Below are 27,490 nucleotides of genomic sequence, written 5' to 3' on the forward strand. Positions count from 1 at the left end.
ACATAAACCATTGTGCATCGAGTTTTGTGTTTGGTTTGAACTTTTGTTAGATACAATGTCAGTGAGGAAATACATTTGTGGAAGAGTGAGGTGTGTGGATTGTGAGAAAAGACTCAAGAAGGTGATGTTTAAGAAAAGTTGTTGGAAATGTGTCAGAGATATTGCAGAAATATCTTGGTCCTCAAGTAACAGTGTTAGCATCGCATCCATTGTGCAGGAATTGCTACACTCACTACAAGAAGAAATTTAGTGATAACCCACATGAACAATCACCATAATCCAAACGTGAAACTGAAGAAGACATTGCAAATGTTTATATTCCTGGGTGTGAAGTTGTTGGTGCTTTGAATGTTAGAATTTCTGCTGCTGTAGTCCCTAGTATATCCCCTCTTAAACACCCAGGGAAGGTAAGAAGCACAATAAGAAAACAGTATGTAAAAAGAAAAGTGGAAGAAATTGAAACAAGTTTTACACAAGCAACATCTCCAAAACTTTCTGAAGTGTGTAATATAGATACACTTGGTGCAGAACCTGAAGATAGTGATGTACACAAAATGTGATGAGTAGTTTCAAAACCTAAATCTTGCTATCTGAGCAACCACCTGTACTGAGAAGGTACAGTTACTGACACTGACATCAGGAGCTATTCTAAACTGCAGATACAGAAATACATATCCACTTCCTCACATTATTTGATTTCAAAAGCTTTTGAAATAAAGAGTGAGAAAGTTATTTGCACCAGACAAAGTCCTAACCAGGCCGATGTTATCTCTTTTAGTGACAATGGTGAAGAAAGGTAAAAAGATATCAATAAGAGAAGCATATCTCACAATGAAAAGAGAATTCAAGTTTAAAAATTGGTCTCAAAATTCTACTCCTTATGACCAAAATGGGTGAAAATGCCAGCCAGCGACAGATGAAAGCACATTAATTTACTGCACTAATTTAAAACTTGTTTGTTTCACTATAAGTAGTGTCACAGGAAAGAATACACAGAGATGGACCTGATGCTTTTGTGTATATGTCAAGAGCTGCAAGATAAATTTTGGTTGCAGGAGTGTGCAATTTTGTCCTGGTGCTGAAGTGATGACTGTTGAAACATTACTCCTTCAGGATACTGACAATGATGTAACCTATGCATTATGGGAGGGAGGAGAGTTGATGAAAAAGACAGTAAATCCAGAGAAGTTTGTTACAGAGATTAGGCATTGGGCCATGAAAGGAATAGCTCACCATCATATCCAGAGGATACAGAAACAGGCCATAGCAGAAGTAAAATCAGCCACATTCCAGAATACTGACAAATTAGTTCTTCATTTCGACTTTGCTGAGAACTAGTCTGTTGCTTTGCTGAGAACTAGTCTGTTGCTTTGCTGAGAACTAGTCTGTTGCTTTGCTGAATGAAATCCAAAGTTACCACTGACACACATCACAGGTATCAATATTCACAAGTGTTGCTCACTTCATTGGAACATCACATTGTTTTGCTATTATTGGTGGTGGTCTCACTCATGACAGTGCACATGCATGCAAGACCATCAGCATAATTGATGGCATAGCATTTAGAGGCCATGTGTTTCCTAAACATGTGTAGGTGACCAATGGTGCATGATCTCATTTTAAAAACCGCTTTCAGCTTTATGAGTTTGTTCCACACTGTAGTACAGGAATTAGGAGGAAAAAATGCATATTTTCAGCAACACGCCATGGAAAAAGTGCATGTGATAGGGTTGGAGGTCTCTGTAAACATCTTGCAACAAGATTTAATCTTCAGCATGAAGCTGCTGATGCTATAAGAGATGCTACTGGATTTGTACACACCATATCTCCATCAGCAACAAACATGAAACTCTTAATTCTAAATGAAAGTATATTAAGGGAATTATGTTTAAAAGAGAGAAGAGTGGTCTTCTATGAAGCCTGTGTAGTTCTTTGAGAATTTCCACCGTCTAGAACTACGATATTTTAAATATAGGTGGGAGAGTGGAAACGTATCTACTGCGCCACCTGTTTGTGTGTGCAGGTTGGAAGTTTGTTATGAGAAGACTGAGCGTGGTGGTCGAACAATGCCAACAAGTGTTTGCTGCTAGCGCCACAGAATCCGTGATGAAATAACAAGGAGTAATAATGTAGCATTCTTTGCTGTTTTAGTTACTGTGATTATTGTTAAAGAAAAATGAACAACTGAATATAAATTTTTAATTACTTCACGTATTGGACTCTGTAGAGGCAAGACGGGTTCATAAATTATGTGGTTGTTAAACCAATTTTGTTGCAGATGTATTTTATCGAGTCTAACGTGAGACAAATTGGTTGACTTGCAAACATTTGAATATTAATGTGAGAAATGGTGAATATGTTATTGGTGGAAGTTGAAATATACCAAGACTGAACTAAAAGTATTCTTCGAGTACTAAATTATTTCAGAAGTAGAGAGAGAGTCTTATAAATTCCTATAACCAGCACTGTTCTACGGAGAAGGTTTTGGAGATCAACGAAGCCAGCAATCCAGAGAAGAAGATTGGCTGTGCAGATCAAGTAAGTCAACTGATGTGAGAGAGGTGTGAATTTTGCAGTCCAACTTCACATCACGTTTGGTCGTCTAAAGCATTAGACCTGTGGTAGGAATTCAAGTCATTTCTGTGTTGCATCCCAGAGTGGCACATACGTTGCAAGAACGGTTCTTCACAAAATGCAGCCTGTTACAGTGTGTGAAATGCAGAGACCACAGTATATATTAGAAGACTTTGTAGTGAGCCACTTCATTTCTTGTGTGTATGGCAATCAGTGGTGGGTGGGACAGATATAATGCATAGGTTACATGATGGTCAGTATCCTGAAGGTGTAATGTTTCAACAGTCATCACTTTAGCACCAAGACACATTGCATACTCCTGCAACCAACATTTATCTTGCAGCTCATGACATTTTCCCAAAAGCATCCGGTCCATCTCTGTGTACTTCTGCAAGATATAACCATCTCTTTTTTATGACACCTTATGGTCCTGCTAATGCTTTCAAATGGCCATCATCAAGAGATCAGTGCGCAGTTCCCATTTCCCAAGAACTGCTCTTGTTGGATCATTCTTGCCTGTGTGCAAATTCAGCTGAGCTATACAAGTTCAATGAGAGATAGATAAAAAACAAATGAATTCTTTTCAACAGTTTGGTGTTGACTGTTACATTGGAGAAAATTTTAATTCATAGAAAGTCATGACAGAACACAAAAATAATTTCTGAATAATATCGTGAAAAGAGAAATGGATATAATTATTCTACACCTCATTTTTGTTTTAATTGCTTTCAAACAAAATTATGAATTGTTTTCCCACTCACTTGTAATATTGTAAAGTAATTATTTTGATTCAGAAATATCAGTTTTACATCACATTTACTTAAAATCAGTGATCAGTTTAAATATTTAAATGTCCAAGATTTTTTGACCTTGAGACTAGAGCTAGGTCTCTCTAAAAATTTCTCACATATTTTACAGACAAGTATTGCCCGCTCTGATTGTACATTCCATAAATACAATGACCAACTAACGTACCAAGAAATTTTTAGAACATTTGGGTGGGGGTTTTGGAGAAAATAATTTCTAAACAACCAAAAAATTTCAGATTCCTTCATCTTTACATCAAAATATGTTGACAGTTCAAGAATTTTATGCGTTAATGTCATAGCTGACAGTTAGCAATCCTTCCACTTTATCATTTCTCAAGACAATTAACATCTTGTGAGTGTTCAGATTTTTGTAGTTCATTTTCCCCTCCTAAAAAATATTAATCATGTCTCATAGTCTTGGGAACAAAGTTTTAATAGAAAATAAATTCTTATCTCTATCACTTGTGGTTTCTTTATTACAATTTTTCAATTTTCCCTTTCGTTACGACATTTTCACGAATACTCTCATTTAGAGAGGACTGTAGCATTTGAAGAAATCGTCAGAAAATCAAAATATTGTAGTTTTGGAGAGATATCATGTGGAACTTCAACATATATATCTTTTTCAGCAAACTTAAAAATAGTAATGTGACACATTCACTCGTGACCTATATGTTTTGAGATTGTATCGCCCATCCTCTACCTGAATCAAATAATTTAGACGATGTATCTTTTGTTCCATTCTCCTTTACAGTGAACAATTTTCGTGTTATTGAACTGGAGGAGGACAAAAACAGCATGTATGTGGGTATGAAAATTATCTTTTCATCCTTGTAAAAAAAAAAAAAAAAAAAACACACACACAAATAGTACACAGTTTTCACCAGAGAGGGTAAACAATGAATGAAAGTTGCAGGTGCACAAGGTAAAATTACATAAGTCTACCATTACTGCTTGACCCCTTTTCCCATACCCAGCAGTCGTGCATAATCTTTATAAGATTCTGCTTTCTGTTTGTCAGTAGCAAAATGCTCAGTTAATCCAAAATTTTTAATTCTCAAGACCGAGTGTATGTATTTCCAAATACATTGAAGAGCCAAAGAAACTGGTCCACCTGCTTAATACCATGTAGGATACCCGCAAGCACGCAGAAGTGCCACAACTCGACATGACATGGACTCGACTAATGTCTCATGTAGTGCTGTAGGAAATGGACAGCATGAATCCTGCAGGACTGTCCATAAATCCATAAGGGTACGAGGGGGTATACATATCTTCTGAATGGCAAGTTGCAAGGCATCCCAGATATGTTCAGTAATGTTCAATTCTTGAGAGTTTGGTGGCCAGCAGAAGTATTTGAACTCAGAAGGGTGTTCCTGGAGCTACTCTGTAGCAATTTTGGATGTGTGGGGTGTCACATTGCCCTGCTGGATTTGCCCAAGTCCATTGGAATGCACAATGGACATGAATGAATGCAGGTGATCAGACAGGATGCTTATGTACATGTCGCCTGTCAGAGTCATATCTAGAAGCATCAGGGGTCCTATATCGCTCCAACTGCACAGGCCCCACTCCTTTACAGAGCATCCACTAGCTTGAACAGTCCCCTGCTGACATGCATGGTCCATGGATTCATTAGGTTGTCTCCATACCTGTACACATATCCACTCAATACAATTCAAAACGAGACTTGTCCGACCAGACAACGTTTCCAGTCATTAACAGTCCAATGTCAGTGTTGATGGGCCCAGGTGAGGCATAAAGCTTTGTATTGTACAGCCATCAAGAGCACACAAGTGGGCCTTTGGCTCCAAAAGCCCATATCGATGATGTTTTGGTGAATGGTTTGCACATTGACACTTTTTAATGGCCCAGTGTTGAAATCGGCAGCGATTTGCGGAAGGGTTGCACTTCTGTCGTATTGAATGATTCTCTTCAGTCGTCATTGGTCCCATTCTTGCAAGATGTTTTTCTGGGTGCAGCAATGTCAGAGGTTTGATGTTTTACTAGATTCCTGATATTCACAGCAGACTTGTGAAATGGTTGTACTGGAAAATCCCCATTTCATCGCTACGTCGGAGATGCTGTGTCCCATTGCTTGTGCTCCGTCTATAACTCTATGTTCAGATTCACTTAAATCGTAATAACCTGCCATTGTATCAGTAGTAACTGATCTAACAACTGCGCCAGACACTTGTTGTCTTATATAGGTGTTGCCGACTGCAGTGCCATATTCTACCTGTTTACATATTTCTGTATTTGAATACGCCTGCCTGTACCAGTTTATTTGGCACTTCAGAGTTTGTTCATCAAGCATTCAGTCTGGACATTTTTCTTCGATTGGTCATAGAAAAGGAAAGGAATATTGGAGTTTAGTATCCTTCTACTGACAAGGCCATTAGAGATTGGCTGAATCTTTTGCTGAATGCAGCTCCAGTACATTAACCATTATACCACTCCACTTTGGGAAGTGTAATAATAATGGAAATTGGAGCAGTGGAAGCAAATTAACCTAGAAGATAGTCTGGAGCAGAATCCTGCCTCTCTCAAGCAATGTACCAACTCTATCTCGGGTTTTACATTCATCGACCATATTTGGTAAGTCTTATCTGTTAGGAGGACTTTCACAGATGTGGATGTGAAATGAAAGAAACAAAACAAAACAAAACAAAACAAAAGAACCCCCCCCCCCCTCCCCACACACACACACACACACACAAAAGCAAATCACAGTCAATACATACATATTTGTTATCTTGGAACAATTACCATTTACAGTCAGGCAACCATTGCTGTATGATAAGAACCACCTGCTTATCATAGTTCAGGAGACATGGTATCATAAACAATGAGATGCATGAAAAGCTACCACATCATGTATGATGTTTAAATGTATCATTTCTGTGCTACTAACTCCATTCACAATAAATTTCACAGATAGTAACCACATATGCTGCTAAAAGCACATACAAAAGTACTCCTCATAGTTCAGGATATGATGTCATAAACACTTGAAGTGCATGAAAAACCATTGCATTGTGCATGAAACTTAAATTTATTGCTTGTGTTCTACTTACTGTATTCTCAACAAATTTCGCACAGTATCCACATAGGCTGCTGAACGTACCTACAAAATAATATCAGTGCATGGCACGCAGATCAGGGGACATGAAGCTTCCTGGTAGATTAAAACTGTATGTTAGACCGAGACTCGAACTTGGGACCCAAATTCGATTTTTGGTCCAGCAGACAGTTTTAATCTACCAGGAAGTTTCATGTCAGTGCACACTCCACTGCAGAGTGAAAGTTTCAGGTGAAGATATGGCATCATAAGCAGTGTCATGTATGAAAAACTGCTGGATCATATATGTTATTTAAATTTAATACTTCTTGGCTTCTAACTTTGTTCACAACATATTTTGCTGTCAGTATCCTCACATGCTTTTGAATGTACCTCTACAAAGATATTGTACAATGCACAGTTCAAGAGATATATCATAAACACTGAGATACATTGAAAAAATGCCTCATTGTGCGTGGTTTTAATACACTTATTCTTTATTATTAAGACACTCCTGCAGTAGAATCAACCTTAAGGAAATTCCTCACACCTGGCAGCAGTTTTGAAAAATTTCAAATGCAAAGCACAAACATTTGTAGGTGAAAACAATAACTGTGTATGGAGTTATGAAGAGGCATTGCCCTAGATACATCTACAAAATCACATTAAGACATGCGAAGCAGCTGCACCCAGCCTACAGAAAGTGTCCTGGAGGTGGAGATGATAAAATAATGAGAACAAGACAGATGGAGATGGGCAGGAGGGGATGGACTTTGGGGGAGGGGGGGAGGAGGGGAGCAGATTGGCAGAGTAGGCTGAAGAGGTACAGATGATCAGAGAGTGGCACAGGGAGGGGCAGGGGGGTGTAGGAGGAGATAGTGTGGAGGTTGTTAGAGAAAAGGGGGAGAAGAAGGTGGACAGAGAGGAGTGTGGAGGAGATGAGCTAATGAAATACGTACATTCAGGGCAATACCAGGTACTCAGCTAGTTTACAGTAAGTTAACACTTTACTTAGTGTTGTTTGTGTTTATGCCATTTAAATTTAGTAAACTAGAGCAAAGCTGCTACATTGAAAATTGTTGCTTCTTCATCATTTACATTAAATAGCTGCAGTTTATCTCATACCTGTAACTTATTATTTTATTGAATAAATTTGTACTTTTAAGAGAAAATAGTTTACTAGATCTATAAATACTTTCCTTTATACACTTGAACACTCTTACTTGTGTTGTAGCTAAGAGGAATTTCCAGTATTTGAATATAGATAATCGAATAATTGGTAAAGGGAGTGGTTACTGGGATATGTTTTCAATTTTCTTTTGAACTCTGTTCATGCAGCGTCACAAGAACATAATTTGTGTGTTCATTTACAAGCTTCTTTGTGGAAGTGAGTTACTTATTTAGATTTGTCTTTGTGTGCTTTTGTAGGTTAATTTAATTTTTTCACATTTGTATGGTCTAGTTTTCCACTGTCTTTGGTTTGGATAGAGACTGAGAAAGCTGCTTTCAGATGTGAGCCGAGTTGATGACCCTTTGTTCACAGTGACAGGTGATGCTGGCTTTGGTCACGCAGCTTGAAGCTCTAGCATGTTGTAATCATTGTGGGAGGCCTGAGGTCAGGATCCTGTGGACATCCAGCACCTGTCAAATGTTCCCCATTCATGGTCGGCCTGGTTAATGCCTGAATAGATAGTGGTGACCCATGTGTGGTTGAGTGGAAGATCGTTTTGAAGTGTGGTTGGCAACAAAAAACTTTCCGGGGGAGCAATCGAAAAGTCTCCCAATTTGTCAGGCAAACAGGAACAACTTAAATTGGAAACATCACATATGAGTGGGGTAGATGAACCAAAGACTGTGTTTTATTGGCAGTACGCTTAGAAGATGTAATGAACTTACTAAAGGAACTGACTACATTACACTTGTCGATCCTTTTATGGAGTATTGCTGCATGATGTGGTATCCTTACCAGATGGGACTGACAGAGTACATCGAAAACGTTTGAAGAAAGGCATCTAGTTTTGCATTTTCATGGAAAATGGTAGACGTGTCATGAATATGATACGTGAGTTTGTTGCACGGTCAAAAAACTGAAAGCATTTCCAGTTGTGGCAAAATCAATTTTATCCTCCAAATGTAAAAATATTTGGTTGATTCTCACTTAGATAACAAAAACTGATCATCATATTAAAATAAGAAAAAGCAGAGCTCACATGGAAAAATTTAGTTGTTCATTTTACCCACATGCTACTCAAGAGTGGAAAGGTAGAGAAATAGTCTGGAAGTATGTTGATGAACCCTCTGCTAAGCACTTAAGTCTGATTTCCACAGTAGTCATGTAGATATAGATTGGGGCTCCCAATTTCCTGTTGTTAAATGCAACTGTGTTGAATACCTTTGAACAACAGTGCATAACTCCACTCAGAAACCTAGACAGGTAGACAAAGTCTACATGATCTTTTTTTGTGTGTTTCATATTGTGATGAAGTGAATCGTAGTGCAACTGAACTGGTCTTTATTGTTAGCCTTAAAAACCTTCAAGAAGTAACTGTGTTGAGAAGTTAGTGTTACAATTCCAAGATCCTTAGCAGTATATGTGAAAAATGTATGGTTATCCAGCTGTACACAATGTTGTTACTGCTTACTTCTGCTGAATAAGTATTGTATTTACATACTGTACACTGCAGCAGTAGATATTTCCATAACTCAACAGAGAGTGCAATTATGCAAAATATGCCAACACTCTTGTCTTTCGATCAACAATATGACAGATGCTTCTGAGAGTAAAACATACTATACTGTGCATTTTCGTTAGTTTTTTTGTGTTGACTCCATTTTAAATTGCTACCCAATTGGACTGAGCATGAATTAAGAAAATAGTTAACTGTCTTTCCAGAGAAGGAATTATAGGTTGCCTCTAAAGTGGGCCAGGAACTGTTTCAGCTCTCATTCTAGCTCAAAGGCCCTAAACATTATGTAAAGTATTTATTAATAACTATTATAGTGTGACTAAAATCAGTACTGATGGATCTGTAAGGTATTCAGTGGCCACACTTGAAACACTAGTGGCCGTAAGTCTTTTGACTTCTACTTCATAACTAGGGATTTGTTGACTGTAGAATCACTGTCTTTTCTTTTCATGTAACTTGCTATTGCACTTTTAGTTACATCTGAGGCTCTTTGAAGCATTTTAGTAGCGATAGAACTTTCAAAGTTAATAATCCTTGTATCTGTCATTTTTTTCCAGTTGTAAAATTTTTGTTTTGTGTTGCAGATATTGATTCAAGAGGAAGACGCACAAGCTGTAGGAACAACTGGTCCATGTTTGGAATATTTCTTGTATCATAAATTACTTGATGTTCTTGTTGCTCTTGCCACGTCTGATTCACCACCAGGAATGAGGCATACTGTGCTCGTATTTGTGAGGAGACTTGTAGTTAAAATTAGACAACCAATTTTGTCAAATGCAGCAATTTTTCCTTCAGTAATGGTTGGTAATATAGTGCTGTGTTTTTAATATTCAGAAATGCTGTAGAAGAAACTAATTCAATTTTATTTTTCACTTTACAGCAGTTGATAATGACATGTAATGGTAAAAATGGCTCACCAAATGAATCTGATGAAATTGCTTTCCTTTGTATGCTATGTGCAGTCATCAGTGAACATCCAGATCTCATTCATATGTTCTGTAACCAGGTAATATACACATTTGCTGTTATGCTTCTAAATTACTGTCACTACATTTGTCTGTGTAAAAATTCTATAAACTTATTTCCCACAAATCTTGGGTGAATTATGACCAAGTGCATCTAGGACTTCTCTACCATGTCTTTTCTTCATGCACTGCTAGTGCAGCAAGACAGGTGGTTGTTTGAGTCGTTGCAAAGATATGTTCTATAATGATTTATTTTTGACTCAGGCTGTGATTTATGACTTGATAGATCATTGGCAAGAGCAACGCTAATGAAACACATGGGATGGTCTGGGTATATATTAGGGCTGTTGATAAAATATCGAGCTATTAATGTTTTTCCAAAAAAATAATAAAAAAAATACTGGTGACAATTTCTTCCCTGTTGTATCAATATATTTATATAAATATGGCAATATTGAGTGCTGATATTTTTATTTTACATTATATTTTTCCACAATTTTTAGTAAATATTTGAAGTTGTTCTTTTGAAATTTCTGTAGAACATAATTTTACTTTCACTGTGTGAAGGAGTCTTACTACTTTTTGAAAAAGCATCACATCCAATCCTTATTTTTGACTGTGTGAAGCAAGTATAGGTGGCACAAAAGAAGATGTCCAGTTGTACTGGGAAGGCGAATGGAGTAACAAGAGTTTCAGTGTGAAGAAATAGCATACCAGTTGTCTTAAAAAACAATTTTTAATACAACTTGTGTGCCATTTCTTCACTTTGGTGTTGTTCAAAAACAGTTGCTGAAAATGATGAACAGAAATCTAAATGACAAGATTGGCCTTTGCAGTGGGCGGAGATGTGTGAGGGGAAGTGCTGATATAATTGGCGCTCAGTGCTACCAACAGCAACTGCAATGTTCAGCTTCACCATGCAATTTTGACATTACAGCTGTGAAGTCGCAGGCATTGACAGAAGTGAAAAAACAGGGAAATCAACATGAAATTTTCTGGTCAAATCTGGTATGTGATAAAACTGAACAACAGACCCGTTGGACACCTTTTATTGTGCCACTTACATGCAGTTGCCATTATTGTTTACGAAGTGGTTATCACCAAGTGTGAACGTGCATTGTTTTCACTTTGATTCCTGCTGAAGGGGGGGGGGGGGGGGGGTAGGCATGCTGCTAGCTTGTTGATGTATAAAATATCTAATAGTAAATCAATATTATACATAAATATACAGCTCTAAAACTGGCAGCATATTTACAATATGCAGCTGATATTTCTGTAGGATGGTATGTCAGTATTTCTTCCGTCGATGTATCGATACTTTTTTTCGTGCCATATCCTCACACACCCACCAATCATCCCACCACACCCAAGAGTCATCTACAAAAGAGTGCCCTCTATGTCACCAAGTATCACTCCAAACTGGAAGAACTTTGTCAGGGCTGTGATATCTATTACGTGCCCTGAAATGAAGGACGTTCTACCCAAGATCCTTCCCATCACTCCTAAAGTGATCTTCCATCATGCACCACACTCCACAACATCCTAGTCCATTCCTATGGGACTCCCAATTGCAATACCTAGCCACAGGGATCATTTCCTTCGGGAAGACCCAGATGCAAGACCGACTAAATCCACCCACCCAGCTTTTCCTATTCCCGTTCTGCCACGGCTTATCTTAGCTCATCAAAAGCCGTGTTGTTTATCAGCTCTACTGCAGCTATTGCACTGCTTTTATATTGGTATGATACCAACCAACTGTCCACTAGGATGAATGGCCACTGCCAAACTGTGGCCAAGAGCAGAGTGACACAACATGCAGCAGAACGTGACTTCTGTGACTGTTTCACAACCTGGGCCATCTGAATCCTCCCCTCCACTAGCATTTTTCCTGAACTGCAAAGATGAGAGTTATCCTTACGACATATTCACCACTCCCAAAATTATCCTGACCTCAACGTACAGTAACCGTCTGTCCTCACACCCTTGACCCAACAATTTCTGTCCCCTCCTCCTATCACCTCCTCTCTTTCCACATCCCCTCACCCTCTTCATGTGCCACCCTCTGCCATTGAACTGCCCATCCTTTCCTGCTCCCTGCTGCTCCTCTTTTTCACTCCTCTCATTTTCTGTTCCAGTTTTTTGCCCCTCACCCCATCTCCCGACTCTGCACCTGTCAGTCTCTAGTTCATACTGTGCCACCAGGTAATGCTCTTCTCTCCTCCCACACTTATGCTGCTGTCCCTCCTCCTTCTCTGCCCCACCCCAGATTGCTATTCACGTGACATATTCAGGTCAGAACTGCTGGTGGTAGTGATCATGTGTGTGTGACGTGTTCTTGCTTTTGTGTGTGTGTGTGTTATGGTGAGTAGCAATCTGTTCTTTTCCTCGTATTGTTGATATTTAAGTGTGGAGTTCTCAGATGTTGATGTATTATTTAAGGGTTGGTGATGTTCTGTTTGTTGTAAAGAACTGGGTAGACTGTATCTTTTTAAAAAATTAAGGTAGGGTGCCTTTAATAATTGTATTTGGTGAGTAAATACATAAAAACCGTTTTCAACCAAGCAACTCTTTTGGAAAACAATCTTAATGCTCTAAGTAAATTGTTTATATTTAATAAGTTTGACATTAAACTGAAGTAAACTGCTTTCTTGGGATGAAAATGTTAGCAAGGAAATGGGTAATAGTTATTTAGAGCCTTTCTGTAAATTTGTTTTGTAAAAATGTTTAACAACGGAACACTTTGCCTGAAATCATTCCTTTCATTAGTGATATGTTATGTATATCATTAAGGAGTTTTATTTATCAGAGTAGAACAATTTTTAGAATTCTACTCTAAATTTTATCAATACCATGTGGGCTTTTGTTTCTGAGAATTTTAATAATTCTATTTCAGTGAAGGATGTTGATGCTAATTATAGTTCCTTAAATCTTTATGGGATGTCATTTTCAGTATGCCACCTTGTTGCTTCAGACTTGTCCGTTATTCCACAATAAAAGGAAACATTAAAACCTTTATCAAGTCAAGGAAATGCAGTAATTCATGTTTTCATATCTGCATTTATTTTGTTTTTCTTATTTTTCCATTTCCTCTAGACTGTAATTGGTTTCTAAGGAACTTTTTTTTGAAATTACTTGCCTGCCCTTTTTTCCATGTTATATCACACTTTACTTTTACTCCTTTTTTCCAGGGAAAAGACCTCTCTCTCTCTTTCTCTCTCCCCCCTCTCCCCCTCCCCTCTTACACACACACACACACACACACACACACACACACACACACACACACCAAATTCTCCTCGGACCTTGTTGGTGCAGATCTGATGGACCACATCTCTGATACAGTTATGGTTGTGCTGGAATCTAGTACACTTTAATAATATTTCAGATTTCTACAGATGAATACAAAGAATGTCTTGTTTGATTATCTTGGGTATTCTATCTCCATACTCTTGCATCCCAGACATTACAACATTGGGAACATTCTTCTACTCATAATGAGTTAGTACATTGGAGACTGGCCTTAGAATTAATTAAATCACTATAAATGATTTCTTCTGACTTGCCATAACTCTATGCTGCACTGTTACAGTGCATGCTTTTTACTCAGTGGTGCCCTATGCTACTCCAAACCAGGACACCAACTCAGGGAGCTTACACAGTGACCATGCATGTACTGCAACTCATGTAAATACTGCAATTGTTGTCCTGCCTTGAAGACAGACAGCCTCTGTTATGTCAGCTACTGTAGGAGTCAGCACCAAAACAAACTAAGCACTGCCTGCTCTTTCTATTGGCACGTGGGTCAGTGCCTTCTTGATTCCATTTCATGGTGCTCTGCTGGTCGGTGCAGTTGATGCTTTAGGACTGCACAGCATTCATCTGAATCTGTGGCACACACAAAACAGATAACAAAATCCTACAAAAAGCTTCCTAATTTTAACCACTAAGTTACTGTATTGTTTAACTGTAATAGAAGGTATTTTTGATTCCAAATCCTCTGAGAGGTTGTTGATAGAGTTAGTAATAAACAATGTTTTCAAATTATTTTGGAATATGTGTAAATTGTTGCTTTCCTCAGTTACATCGGTGGAGCTTGTTGAAGAATCTTGCACAGCCATACTAGCCACATTCAGAATTTTAGAAAGAAATACATACTAGGTGTAGAAGTCATCTGCATCAACATTGATTTTTATTGTTACTTATTGCAGAACAGTGTGAGATCAAGTAACATGTCTTTTATTTTAATTATCTTGCCTAGATAAACACAGATAATTCATCTTGTTTTATTTACAGATGTGGCTGTCAAATTCACTGAGTAACAGTGAAGATACTTCTGTCGAATGTGAGATGGAACTGGGGAACTTAATATCTCCTGGAGATGACAAATGTATCCATAGGAAGAGTGAAGCAGAAATAACTGAAGAGTCATCAGATCCTCACATTTTGGCATCAGACTCTGAGCAGGCACACCTGAATAAAGTTTGTGACAAGAAAAACACCATTTCTCTCTCACCCTTATCATCAGAACCACCCAAAGGACATCAGACTAAAGAAAATCATTTGTATTCCACGCCAAATGTGTTGCTTGAATGTCTGCTATCCTTCTTGAGCAGTGAAGTAAGTTAATAATAACCTATATTATTCACACAGCTTACTTAAAGAAAGGTTTCAAAGAAAACAGTGACTTGAAAGCACACAAATAATGTTTATATTATGCACAGTTTGTATGTGCTTACTGTCTATGTAAGTTATTGCTTTTTTATATTCAAAATGTAGAATCTGTGCATAAACGTGTATGTGTGTTTCTAGATCTGATGAAGGACTTCTTACAATAGCTTAATCTTGTAAATTAAATGTGGATGTGTTTTTAGATCTGAAGTGGGATTTTGTCCAGTAGCTGAGTCTCTCTCTCTCTCTCTCTCTCTCTCTCTCTCTCTCTCTCTCTCTCTCTCCCCCTCTCTCTCTCTCTCTCTGTGTGTGTGTGTGTGGGGGGGGGGGGGGGGGGGGGATGTTCTCTCTCTCTCTTTACATATGGTGAAGTTCTTTTTCAAATAGCTCAGTTTAGTTTTAAATGTGCCTGTCCTCCACTTTATGTTTCCTTTGTGTGGTGAGTAGCAGTGTAGCCTAATTCATATTGTTGTTCATGATGTAGAATGATGTGATAAGCTTCGCAGTTCTTTGGAGTAATTATTCCCATACACTGCCCATGACAGTCTTAATGTGTTATGGTTTTAAATATTACAGTTTTCATTCCTGTTGTTTGTTGGCATAAAAATTTATTAGAATTGTGTATTTATTCGATGCAATATACCAAGTTGTCTTGATACTCAGGTCCAGTTATATAATAATTATTATGGGACATTCTCCTGCTGACATATTCTTACTATAACCCTGACTGTGTAACATAAATGCAACTATCTTCAAAGATATTGATAAATATCTGATTTTGCTCTCTAAACATGTGTTGTCACAAATGAATAATTCTGTAAAGTATTCTAATTACAGATTATGACTAGTACTAATCCTGTTTTAGAGTTGATCTGCATTTTTATGTAAGGTGTAAGAACGGTAACATTAACATGAAAATTTCATAGCTTTCCTAAGTAGTCATCTACACAAGAAATTACTTTTGGTGTCAAATCTCCACATTTATCTCACTGGGTGTATTGTCAGAAGTGTCTACTCATATCTCATTTCGCCACATTTTGTGTAAGTGCATGTGAGGTGAAGTAGTGAGCAGAAATTTATGAAAAACTGAGTGAAAGCAATGCACTAAATAGTAACTGATTGAGACACCAACCAGGGACATGAAACAGGAGAGAAAAATCTTGCAGATGACATGCTGTAAAATAAATAAATAAATAAATAAATAAATAAATAAAAATGATGAAACCGAGCACTAAAATTGATGTACAATAATACATTTCAATTAGCGATGTAATTTTAAAATTTAACGCACAGATGATGACACATTTGTGTCGAAACATGTCTGGGGAAATATAAAAATAAACTAATTGTGTTTGACTAAGGCTGATTTCCAAAACAAGCCATCTTTTATCCATGAAATAATGATGAAACTTGAGCTTTAGGAGACAGGATTTTCTTCTATGGAGAAGAAAAGTGGATTGTGCAAACAATTTTAGGAAAGCCACACAGTATGCTTGATCAAGTGAGGGGAAACTGGATAAGATTTTGGGAGGAGGGGGGAAGGGGGAGAGACTTAGATACTTAGTTTCTTAGTTTCTATTTTATTGTATCCAGCTGTGTCTTTCATGACAAGGACAACTAGCAAGTAGACTTTTCATTTGTTTATAGGTGGGTCACTGAAATTTTTGTTAATATTCTTCAGATTTCCATTTTACTTCCGTACTTATCTCCAGGGAGGGAGGAAGGAAGGAAGGAAGGAAAGAAAGAAAGAAAGAAAGAAGGAAACTAGTATAGAAACGTATGATTAGCAGAGGTTGAATATTTAAGCTGCTGCGTATTCTTAGAAAAGCTACAATAAAACCTAGTATACAAGGACTGTTCAAAAAGTAAGGTGATTTTTCAAATTGTGTGGGCCACGTACATTCGATTATTAATCTTTGTTTTTTTTATTATTTGGTACACATGTCCCAAACATATGTTCAGTTTCAAATGTACAGCATACTTCTTTTGCTTCCGACAGATAGAAAGGTTAAACATGTTTTAGTGTGCTCAGCAATTTTTGATTATTATAAAAAATGGAGCAAAGAATTTGCATCAAATTGTGTGTGCAAAATGGAATCAAGTGCTCTAAAACATTTGAAATTTTGACAATGGCGTATGGTGAGTCTGCTCTAGGTTGAAAAAATGTTTACAGTTGGTACAAGCTCTTCCAAGATGGCCGAGAAGATGCCAATGACAAATCTCGCTCTTGATTTCCCAGCACAATGACAACAGATGATAGCATCAAAACTATGAAGACAATTGTATTGAAAAAGTGTCAAATTACCATAAGAGAAGTTGCTGTGGATGTTGGCAGATAGTCGGCTTGTGTTATACAATTTTTTGGATGTTTTAGGTGTGAGGTGTATGCCAGCCGGAGTTTGTTCTAAAACTTGACAATTTTGAGCAGAAGAAGAATCACATGAGCATCGCTCAGGAGCTCTTTAATGATGTCAGTGATGATCCTAATTTGTTCAAAAGGGTCATAACTGTTGCTGAAATATGAGTTTACAGTTACGATATCGAAAACAAAGCCCACTCGTCCCAATGGAAGCATCCCAGGGATCCCAGACCGAAAAAAGCACGCCAAATTCGATTAAATGTCAAAGTTTTGTTCACTGTTTTTTTCAATTACAGTGGCGTAGTGTATAATGAATTTTTGCTTCAAGGCCGTGTGGTCAATAAGGAATATCACCTTGATGTTATGCACTGTTTGCAAGAAGCAATACGCAAAAAATGTCCGGAATTGTGAAAAAACAATTCATGGCTTTTGCATCACGATAATACACCTGCTCATTCATCATTGCTTGTGAGAGATTTTGTGGCCAAAAACAACACAACAATCATGCCGCAGCCACCATATTCACCTGATTTGGCCCCACTGGAAGTACCCAAGGCTGTACCAAAAAGTGCTTATGACGAAGTGCTTCGAGGATTGGAAGAAGTGTTGACGCAAGTGTGTTGTATCTGAGGGGTTTACTTTGACGGAGACAACATGAATGTTGATGACCAAATAAATATTTTTTCATAAAAATATGAAGTCACCTTACTTTTTGAACACACCTCATATTTTGCCAACAATGTAAGAAAAGACAGATTGCTTCTTACTGTAAAGAAGAAACGTTGAGTTACAGACAAGCACAATTAAAAGACACATACATAAAGCTTTCGGTCAGAGCCTACATCAGTAAAACACACACACACACACACACACACACACACACACACACACACACACAAAGCATTCCAGCCCAAGATGCTGGAGCTGGCGATTGTTGTTGTGTGTGTGTGTGTGTGTGTGTGTGTGTGTGTGTGTGTGTGTGTGTGTGTGTGTGTGTACTCTTACGGGAATCGGCATAATACCATGAGCACTACATCAGTAGTGAGTGGGTAAGTTGAGAATTTGGGTCTGATAGAAGGTGTGCTAGTGTAATCTGTGCCATTGTGATGATTACTGTATCTGGATGGCACAGAGTCAGTGCATCTGCCAAGTAAGCAGGAGACCCGGTTTTGAATCCCAGTCCGGCACAGATTTTGAGCTTTCCCTATTGATTTAAATAAATGTCTTCTAGGAGCCAAATCATTAATTCCTTTATGTCTTCTTCATTTAGTTCATTGAACTACATTTTTTTGTCAATGAGAAGTTGATCTTTCTTAAGCCAAAATATTGCATATGTATTCAGTAACACAGTAGTGCATGGGTAAATAATACACTGTTACTATTATGTATGCTGGGAAGTTTTGTTTTTCTGGGGTTGTAACATTAAGTAGTTTTATTTACCTGTAGGTGCATTGCTTACTAATGAATGAGAAAATATATATAGCCATTGCTTTGCTAATAGCTGTTTAATTAACATTGTTATCTTTGGCTCTGAATTGAAAATTGGCTATTACTATTTATACATACTGGTCATATACTAGTCATGATGTTAGTAGCAGTTTTCATAACTTGTAAGTTAAGATAGTCCAGATGCCTTATAACACTCTTCTCTATGTCTCTGTAGGATAATAATGTAAGAACTAAAGCTTGTGAAGGTATTATGGTGATTGCTTCAATATCATCTGATGAGCATGCTTTGCACATAACACGGCAATCCAGCCTACCTCAGACATTGTGTTCAAAACTGAGAATGTTGTTTGATGCTATCCCACAAGACATTGATCCTGTTGAGCTGTACAACATGAAGTTTAACTGGGGGTAAGCGTTATAATACATTGAAGTATCAAAGTTTTTAGTAATTCACATCATATATACGTGTATACTTGTTTTCAGCTGTAAAAATTGATGGGCATTTTCAACAGTAGTTTCATAATTAACTGTGTTTGTATTAATGTAATGGTGTCTTGCCATAATAGAAATTTGTTATTGCATGTTTATTAACATAAAATTCAAGCCAGGTGTTAAGGATTAGACAACTAACATTTCATTATGAAAATCCACTTAGATTCTTCTCTTGTGCAGACATAAATGAGACATATAAAACTCACTACCCTTGTGAATTATGTTTTATTAATTTTTGTGTTATATATGCTACTGCAGATGTACACTACTATTCTAAAGCATTGTATGTCCCAATATAGAATTTTGAGAATTTTTGTGTAGAACTTCTAAGAACTCATTCATCTTTGAAATTTCAAATATTTGTTAAGGGAGGATAGTCTGCATGTGAGAAGTAATATGTTAATAAAGGACAGTATTATGTCTATCATTTTGATTCAAGGAAATACATCAACAGTATATGTATATCTGTACAATGACACGCCATGCCATAATATTAAAATATTAATATTAAAATTAAATATTGAATATTTTGATGAAATTTCCATTTAATTTTGTCATAGTGTAAAATATTGCATATCACAAGTACTTTGTTCAGTGGTCATGCCTTAATTAATTTTGATATTTAGTTGGGGCCCCCTTGGCCATTACAACAGCCTTCATTCTGTCAGGCATGGAGTTGGATCAATTTTCTAATGGTACTGATGTCAACTTCATGATGCCACACTTTCACAGTCACCTCCAGTTGCCCCTGTTTTGTTGCAGGCTATTTCTTCTGAACCCCTTTCCCAACCAGTCACCACAAATTCTCACTTTGGTTTAGGTCTGGTGAATTTCCTGGCAATGGAAGTTCCCTGATACTCAATTCAGTCATGACAGAATGAATCTGAAATGATAGATTTGGATGATTTGTAACATCAGTAACCTTGTAAATTGTATTAAAAAGTTACAATAACGAAAACTCTCCTCTTTTGATACATGGCATGGAGCCAGATCCTATTGGAAAAGATCTGGCAAAGCACCCTGGCAAAGCATCACATATATGAACTTTAGAGGGTGCTGAATCACAGCTTTGTATTGATCACTGGTCATTGTTCCCTAAACAAAGTACAGCCTTCCCACACCTTGGTATGTTATCACTCTCCCCACCATTACCAATGGAGCATTTTTCATGGTTTGCACAAGTTAGTCAAGATCCATCTTTCATTGAGTCCATGCCTGACAAACTGTGGTCTGTCACTCAGCAAGAAAAATCAGCTTTCACCTGAAAATATCACAATTCGGCACTACTCGTTTGTCCAGTTTAAGTGCAGTCTGGCCCATACTAGCCTCTTTTTCCTCATTGCAGTAGCTAAAAATGGCTTTTTCTTGGAAACTCTTGGCTACAGTCTCATTGTATAGAGTCTTTTCCTAACAACAGATGAGCCGGAATCAACTCTCATTGCCTCTTGCCATGCTTTTGCCAGTTCAGCTGAAGTAACACTCATGTTTTTCTGTCTTAGTTGCTGAAGTATTCTGTCCTTTCGGGACAAAGAAATGTGTGGGTGCCCAGTTTGTGGTAGATTTTTCATATTCCCCTTGGCCATTAGCTTCTCCAGACTTCAACTCATGGCTGAGCACAATTTCAGAGTTCACATTATTGCTATTGCTAGGCATTGTTACAAAGCACCCCCGCCCCCCCCGCCCCTCCAAAAAAGAAAAAAAATACATTTCTTTGTGAAGACGTGTAACTAACAAAAGGACGTCATTGCAGTCAAGGGCCAAGGGCGTGCACTGCTTTAGATCAGCAGTGTGTGTGGCAATGTGTAGCCCTGAAAAATAACTTTGTGTTTAGAGATTATCCTAAACACATGGTATAAAAATTTAGTCACCCACAGGAGACATCATGATGATACTGTGTAACACACCTGTAGCCTTGAGTTTTTGTCTCCATCAGTCTACTGACTGGTTTGAAGTGGCCCACCACGTATTTCTCTGCCAACCTCTTCATCTCAGGGTAGCACTTGCAATTTATGTCCTCAATTATTGGCTGGATGTATTCCAATCTCTATCTTTCTCTACAGTTTTTGCCCTCTACAGCTCCCTCTAGCACTATGGAAGTCATTTCTTGATGTCTTAACAGATGTCCCTATCATCCTGTCCTTCTTGCTAGTGTTTTTCACATATTCCTTTCCTGTCCAAATCTGTGCAGAACCTCCCATTCCTTACCTTATCAGTCCACCTAATTTTCAACATTCGCCTGTAGCTTTGATTCTCTTCTGTTCCGGTTTTCCCCTCAGTCCATGTTTCACTGTCATACAATTTTGTGCTCCAGATGTACATTCTCAGAAATGTCTTCCTCAGATTAAGGCCTATGTTTGATACTAGTAGATCTCTCTTGGCGAGGAATGCCCTTTTTGCCAGTGAGAGTCTGCTTTTGATGTCATCCTTGCTCCATTCGTCATTGGTTATTTTGCTACCTAGGTAGCAGAATTCCTTAACTTTCATGACCATCAACCCTGATGTTAAGTTTCTCGCTGTTCTCATTTGTGCTACTTCTCTTTACTTTCGTCTTTCTTTGATTTACTCTCAGTCCGTATTCATTAGATTGTTTATTCCATTCAGCATATCATGTAATTCTTCTTCACTTTCACTCAGGTTAGCAATATCATCAGCAAATTGTATCATTGATATACTTTCACTTTGAATTTTAATAGCACTTCTGTACATTTCTTTTATTTGCAACATTGCTACTTTGATGTACAGATTGAACAGTAGAGTTGAAAAAACTACATCCCTGTCTTACACCCTTTTTAATAAGAGTACTTCGTTTTTGGTTGTCCACTCTTTGTCCCTTTGTCCCTCTTTGCTGTTGTATATATTGTATATGACCCGTCTCTCCCTATAGCTTACACCCTCCCTCCCCCTTTTTTCAGAATTTCGACCATCTTGCACCATTTTACATTGTAAAACGCTTTTTCCAGGTTGACATATACTATGAACGTGTCTTGATTTTTCTTTAGTCTTGCTTCCATTATTAGCCGCAATGTCAGAATTGCCTCTCTTGTGCCTTTACTTTTCCTAAAGCTAAACTGATCATCTCTCTTTTCTTTTCCATTCTTCTGTATTTCATTCTTTTAAACAACTTGGATGCATGAGCTGTTGAGCTGATTGTGTGATAATTCTTGCACTTGTCAGCTCTTGCCGTCTTCAGAATTATATAGATGATATTTTTCCGAAAGTCAGATGGTATGTCGCCAGACTCATACATTCTACACACCAACATGAATAGTCGTTTTATTGCCACTTCCCCCAATGATTTTAGAAATTCTGATGGCCTCCAAAGCTCTGTGAGTCTAGTACTGGATCTTCTCTCTCTTCTAAATTGACTCCTGTTTCTTTTTCTATCACATCAGACAGATCTTCCTCCTCATAGATGCCTTCAATGTACTCTTTCCACTTATCTGCTCTCTTGTCTGCATTTCACAGTGGAATTCCTGTTGCACTATTAATGCTAACGCCATTGCATTTTATGTCACCGAAGGTTGTTTTGACTTTGCTATATGCTGAGTCAGTCCTTCCGACAATCATTTCATTTTCCATTTCTTCACATTTTTCATGCAGCCATTTTGTCTTAGCTTCCCTGCACTTCCTATTTGTTTCATTTCTCAGCGACTTGTATTTCTTAATTCGTGAATTACTCTGAACATTTTTGTACTTCCTTCTTTCATCAATCAACTGAAGTATTTCTTCTGTTACCCATGGTTTCTTTGCAGTTACCTTCTTTGTACCTGTGTTTTTCTTTCCAGCTTCTGTAATTGCCCTTTTTTTGAGATGTCCATTCCTCTTCAACTGTATTGCGCACTGAGCTATTAATTGTTACTGTATCTATTGCCTTAGATAACTTCAAGCATGTCTCATCATCCCTTAGTACTTCTGAATCCCACTTCTCTGCGTATTGATTCTTCCAGACTAATCTCTTGAACTTCAGTCTACTCAGAATGGTCTTTCAGATCATGGTGCACAGCTAGTTACAGTACATGACGTAGCTACATGCAGTATATCAAATCAGACTTTCATAGCAGTGCGTTCAATTAACAATATAAATATTGCAAACTGTAGGGAAAGCCTACAGCAGCTAGACTGGCATGAGGTGTATAAGGAACTCGATACAAACTTGAAATATAACTTATTTCACGATACATTTTTAAGGGTATTTGAAAATTGTTTTCCCAAGAAAATAGTTAAACGTAATTCCAAGAAAACATATAAAAAACCTTGGCTAACTAAAGGAATAAGAATATCTTGCAACTGTAAAAGAGAACTGTATCTAACAGCAAGAGGGAGTACTGACCCCAAAATTGTTCAATATTATAAAAACAATTGTGCGGTACTAAGAAAAGTTATTAAAAAGTCCAGAAGCATGTGTATCATGTATGAGATCAGTAACTCTGATAATAAAATTAAAGCAATTTGGAATATTATTGAAAGGGAAACATGGCAACCAAGAACACAGCAAGACTTTAGTGCCATAAAACTGAATGACAAGTATACTAACAAACAATCAGAAATTGAAAATATTGTCAATAATCATTTTTTAAATGTTGTGGAGAAAATAGGATCTAGATCTTCACTAGAAGAGGAAAGACTACTAATAGAAGAGGCCATACGTGTGCAGTTTGAAACAACTGTAATTCCAACAACCACTCCCTCTGAAACCAGTAAAATAATAAACTCACTGAAAAGTAAAAGCTCTTACAGAATTGATGGCATTTCCAGCAATGTACTTAAAGCTTGTTCCCCACAGATAAGTAGGATTCTCAGCCACGTATGTAATAATAGCTCTTTGGAGCAGGGTGTTTTCCCCGATAGACTGAAATATGCCATTGTAAATCCGTTGCATAAAAAGGGGGATACGTTGGATGTCAGCAACTACCTCCCAATCTCTCTTCTGACAGCTCTATCAAAAGTTTTTGAGAAAGTAATGTATTCAAGAGTAGCCTCCCATATTTGTAAAAATAAAGTACTAACAAAATGTCAGTTTGGTTTTCAGAAAGGCTTTTCAACAGAAAATGCTATATACGCTTTCACTGATCAAATATTAAATGCTCTGAATAACTGGACATCACCCATTGGTATTTTTTGTGACCTCTCAAAGGCCTTTGATTGTGTAAATCATGGAATACTTTTAGATAAGCTAAATCATTATGGTTTGAGGGGGGCAGTGCACAAATGGTTTAATTCATACTTAACTGAAGAATGCAGAAAGTTGAAATAAGTGGTTCATGTAATGTTAAAACAACAGCTGATTCCTCAAACTGAGGGGCTATCAAGTACGGGGTCCAACAGGGTTCGGTCTTAGGTTCTTTACTGTTCTTGATATACACTAATGACTTACCATTCCACATTGATGAAGATGCAAAGTTAGTTCTTTTTGCTAATGATACAAGTATAGTAATAACATCCAAAAACCAGGAACTAAGTGATGTAATTGTAAATGATGTTTTTCACAAAATTATTAAGTGGTTCTCAGCAAACGGACTCTCTTTAAATTTTGATAAAACACAGTACATACATTCCGTACAGTAAATGGCACAACTCCAGTAATAAATATAGACTTTGAACAGAAGTCTGTAGCTAAGGTAGAATTTTCAAAATTTTTAGGTGTGTCCATTGATGAGAGGTTAAACTGGAAGCAACACATTGATGGTCTGCTGAAACGTCTGAGTTCAGTTACGTATGCTATTAGGGTTATAGCAAATTTTGGTGATAAGAATCTCAGTAAATTAGCTTACTATGCCTACTTTCATTCACTGCTTTCATATGGCATCATATTCTGGGGTAATTCATCGTTGAGTAGAAAAAGTATTCATTGCTCAAAAATGTGTAATCAGAATAATTGCAGGAGCCCACCTACGGTCATCCTGCAGACATCTATTTAAGGATCTAGGTATCCTCACAGTAACCTCACAGTATATATATTCACTTATGAAATTTGTTGTTAATAATCCAACCCAGTTCAAAAGTAATAGCAGTGTGCATAGCTATAACACCAGGAGAAAGGGTGATCTTCACTATGCAGAGTTAAATCTGACTTTGGCATAGAAAGGCGTGACAGATAGCCAACTAACATTTAAAAATAAATTAAAATAATTTCTAGATGACAACTCCTTCTACTCATTCACTGAATTTTTAGATATAAATTAAGGGGGAAAAACCATGCAATATTTTGTGTAATGTAATATCTTGTACAGAAATGTTTTATTAACCTGACACGTTCCACATTATTACGAAGTGTCGTATTCATGATCTATGAAACAAGTATTAATCTAATCTAATCTTCATCACTGCCACATTGTGATCTGAGTCTATATCTGCCCCTGGGTTTGCTTTACAATCCAGTATCTGATTTCGGAACCTGTGCCTGACCATGATGTAATCTAATTGAAATCTTTGCATATCATCTGGTCTGTTCCAAGGATACTGCCTCTTCTTGTGATTCTTGAACAGAGTATTCACTATTAGTAGCTGAAATTTATCACAGAACTCAATAAGTCTTTACTGTCTCTCATTCCATGTACCAAGCCCATATTCTCCTGTACATTTTCTTCTACTCCTTCCCTGTACAGCAGCATTCCAGTCCGCCCCACAACTATAAGACATCCCCCCCCCCCCCTCCCGACCTGTAGAATGTTATCCTTTCGTTGCTTATTCAATCTTTTTCTCATTTCTCATGGCCACCTCCCTATTGGCAGTCCCCTCCTAGAGATCTGACTGTTCTGGAATCTTTTGCTAATGGAGAGATCATCATGACAATTTTTCAATTACAGCCCACATGTCTTGGACACACATTATGTGTGTGTAATGCAGTGGTTTCCATTGCCTTCTGCATCCCCATGCCATTGGTCAATGCTGAATCTCTATCTGCTGCTCTGCCCTCTTTGACAAGGCCGTTGCCAGAATGAAGTTGACTTCTTATGTCGAAAATCTTCGATCAACAATGCTGATGGTTGTTGTTGGTGTGGTCTTCAGTCCTGATACTGGTTTGATGCAGCTCTCCATGCTAATCTATCCTGTGCAAGCTCCTTCATCTCCCAGCACCTACTGCAACCTACATCCTTCTGAATCTGCTTAGTGTATTCATCTCTTGGTCTCCCTCTACAATTTTTACCCTCCATGCTGCCCTCCAATGCTAAATTTGTGATCCCTTGATGCCTCAGGACATGTACTACCAACCGATCCCTTCTTCTAGTCAAGTTGTGCCACAAACTTCTCTCCTCCCCAATCCTATTCAATACGGTCATTAGTTACGTGATCCACCCACCTAATCTTCAACATTCTTCTGTAGCACCACATTTCGAAAGCTTCTATTCTCTTCTTGTCCAGATATTTATTGTCCATGTTTCACTTCCATACATGGCCACACTCCATACAAATACTTTTAGAAATGACTTCCTGACACTTAAATCTATACTCAGTGTTAACAAATTTCTCTTCTTCACGAACACTTTCCTTGCCATTGCCAGTCTACATTTTACATTTTATATCCTCTCTACTTCGACCATCATCAGTTACTTTGCTCCCCAAATAGCAAAACTCCTTTACTACTTTAAGTGTCTCATTTCCTAATCTAATTCCCTCAGCATCACCCGATTTAATTCGACTACATTCCATTATCCTCATTTTACTTTTGTTGATGTTCATCTTATATCCTCCTTTTAAGACACTGTCCATTCCGTTCAACTGCTCTTCCAAGTCCTTTGCTGTCTCTGACAGAATTACAATGTCATCAGCGAACCTCAAAGTTTTTATTTCTTCTCCCTGGATTTTAATACCTACTCCAAATTTTACTTTTGTTTCCTTTACTGCTTGCTCAATATACAGATTGAATAACATCGGGGAGAGGCTACAACCCTGTCTCACTCCCTTCCCAACCGCTGCTTCCCTTTCATGCCCCTCGACTCTTATAACTGCCATCTGGTTTCTGTACAAATTGTAAATAGCCTGTCGCTCCCTGTATTTTACCCTTGCCACTTTAGAATTTGAAAGAGAGTATTCCAGTCAACATTCTCAAAAGCTTTCTCCAAGTCTACAGATGCTAGAAACATAGGTTTGCCTTTCCTCAATCTTTCTTCTAAGATAAGGCGTAAGGTCAGTATTGCCTCACGTATTCCAATATTTCTACGGAATCCAAACTGATCTTCCCTGAGGTTGGCTTCTACCAGTTTTTCCATTCGCCTGTGAAGAATTCGCATTAGTATTTTGCAGCTGTGACTTATTAAACTGATAGTTCGGTAATTTTCACACCCGTCAACACCTGCTTTTTTTGGGATTGGAATTATTATATTCTTCTTGAAGTCTGAGGGTATTTTGCCTATCTCATACATCTTGCTCACCAGATGGTAGAGTTTTGTCAGGACTGGCTCTCCCAAGGCTGTCAGTAGTTCTAA

The 27,490-nt window shown here is 37.7% G+C and overlaps 1 protein-coding gene across 4 annotated transcripts in view; it reads left to right on the top strand.

Annotated features, from left to right (window-relative positions):
• Positions 1–27,490, top strand: part of LOC126267093 (FHF complex subunit HOOK interacting protein 2A-like) — a 227,057-nt gene that overhangs the window by 67,091 nt on the left and 132,476 nt on the right. For 3 of the 4 annotated variants that reach the window (XM_049971961.1, XM_049971960.1, XM_049971962.1), the window contains exons 3-6: positions 9,716–9,931; positions 10,012–10,137; positions 14,390–14,713; positions 18,787–18,980. In XM_049971961.1, coding sequence (XP_049827918.1) covers positions 9,716–9,931; positions 10,012–10,137; positions 14,390–14,713; positions 18,787–18,980 — 860 coding nt within the window. The remainder of the gene's footprint in view (positions 1–9,715; positions 9,932–10,011; positions 10,138–14,389; positions 14,714–18,786; positions 18,981–27,490) is intronic. The other variant, XM_049971964.1, reaches the window with a different exon arrangement.

Source organism: Schistocerca gregaria, chromosome 4, assembly GCF_023897955.1.
Source record: "Schistocerca gregaria isolate iqSchGreg1 chromosome 4, iqSchGreg1.2, whole genome shotgun sequence".
NCBI lineage: Eukaryota > Metazoa > Arthropoda > Insecta > Orthoptera > Acrididae > Schistocerca > Schistocerca gregaria.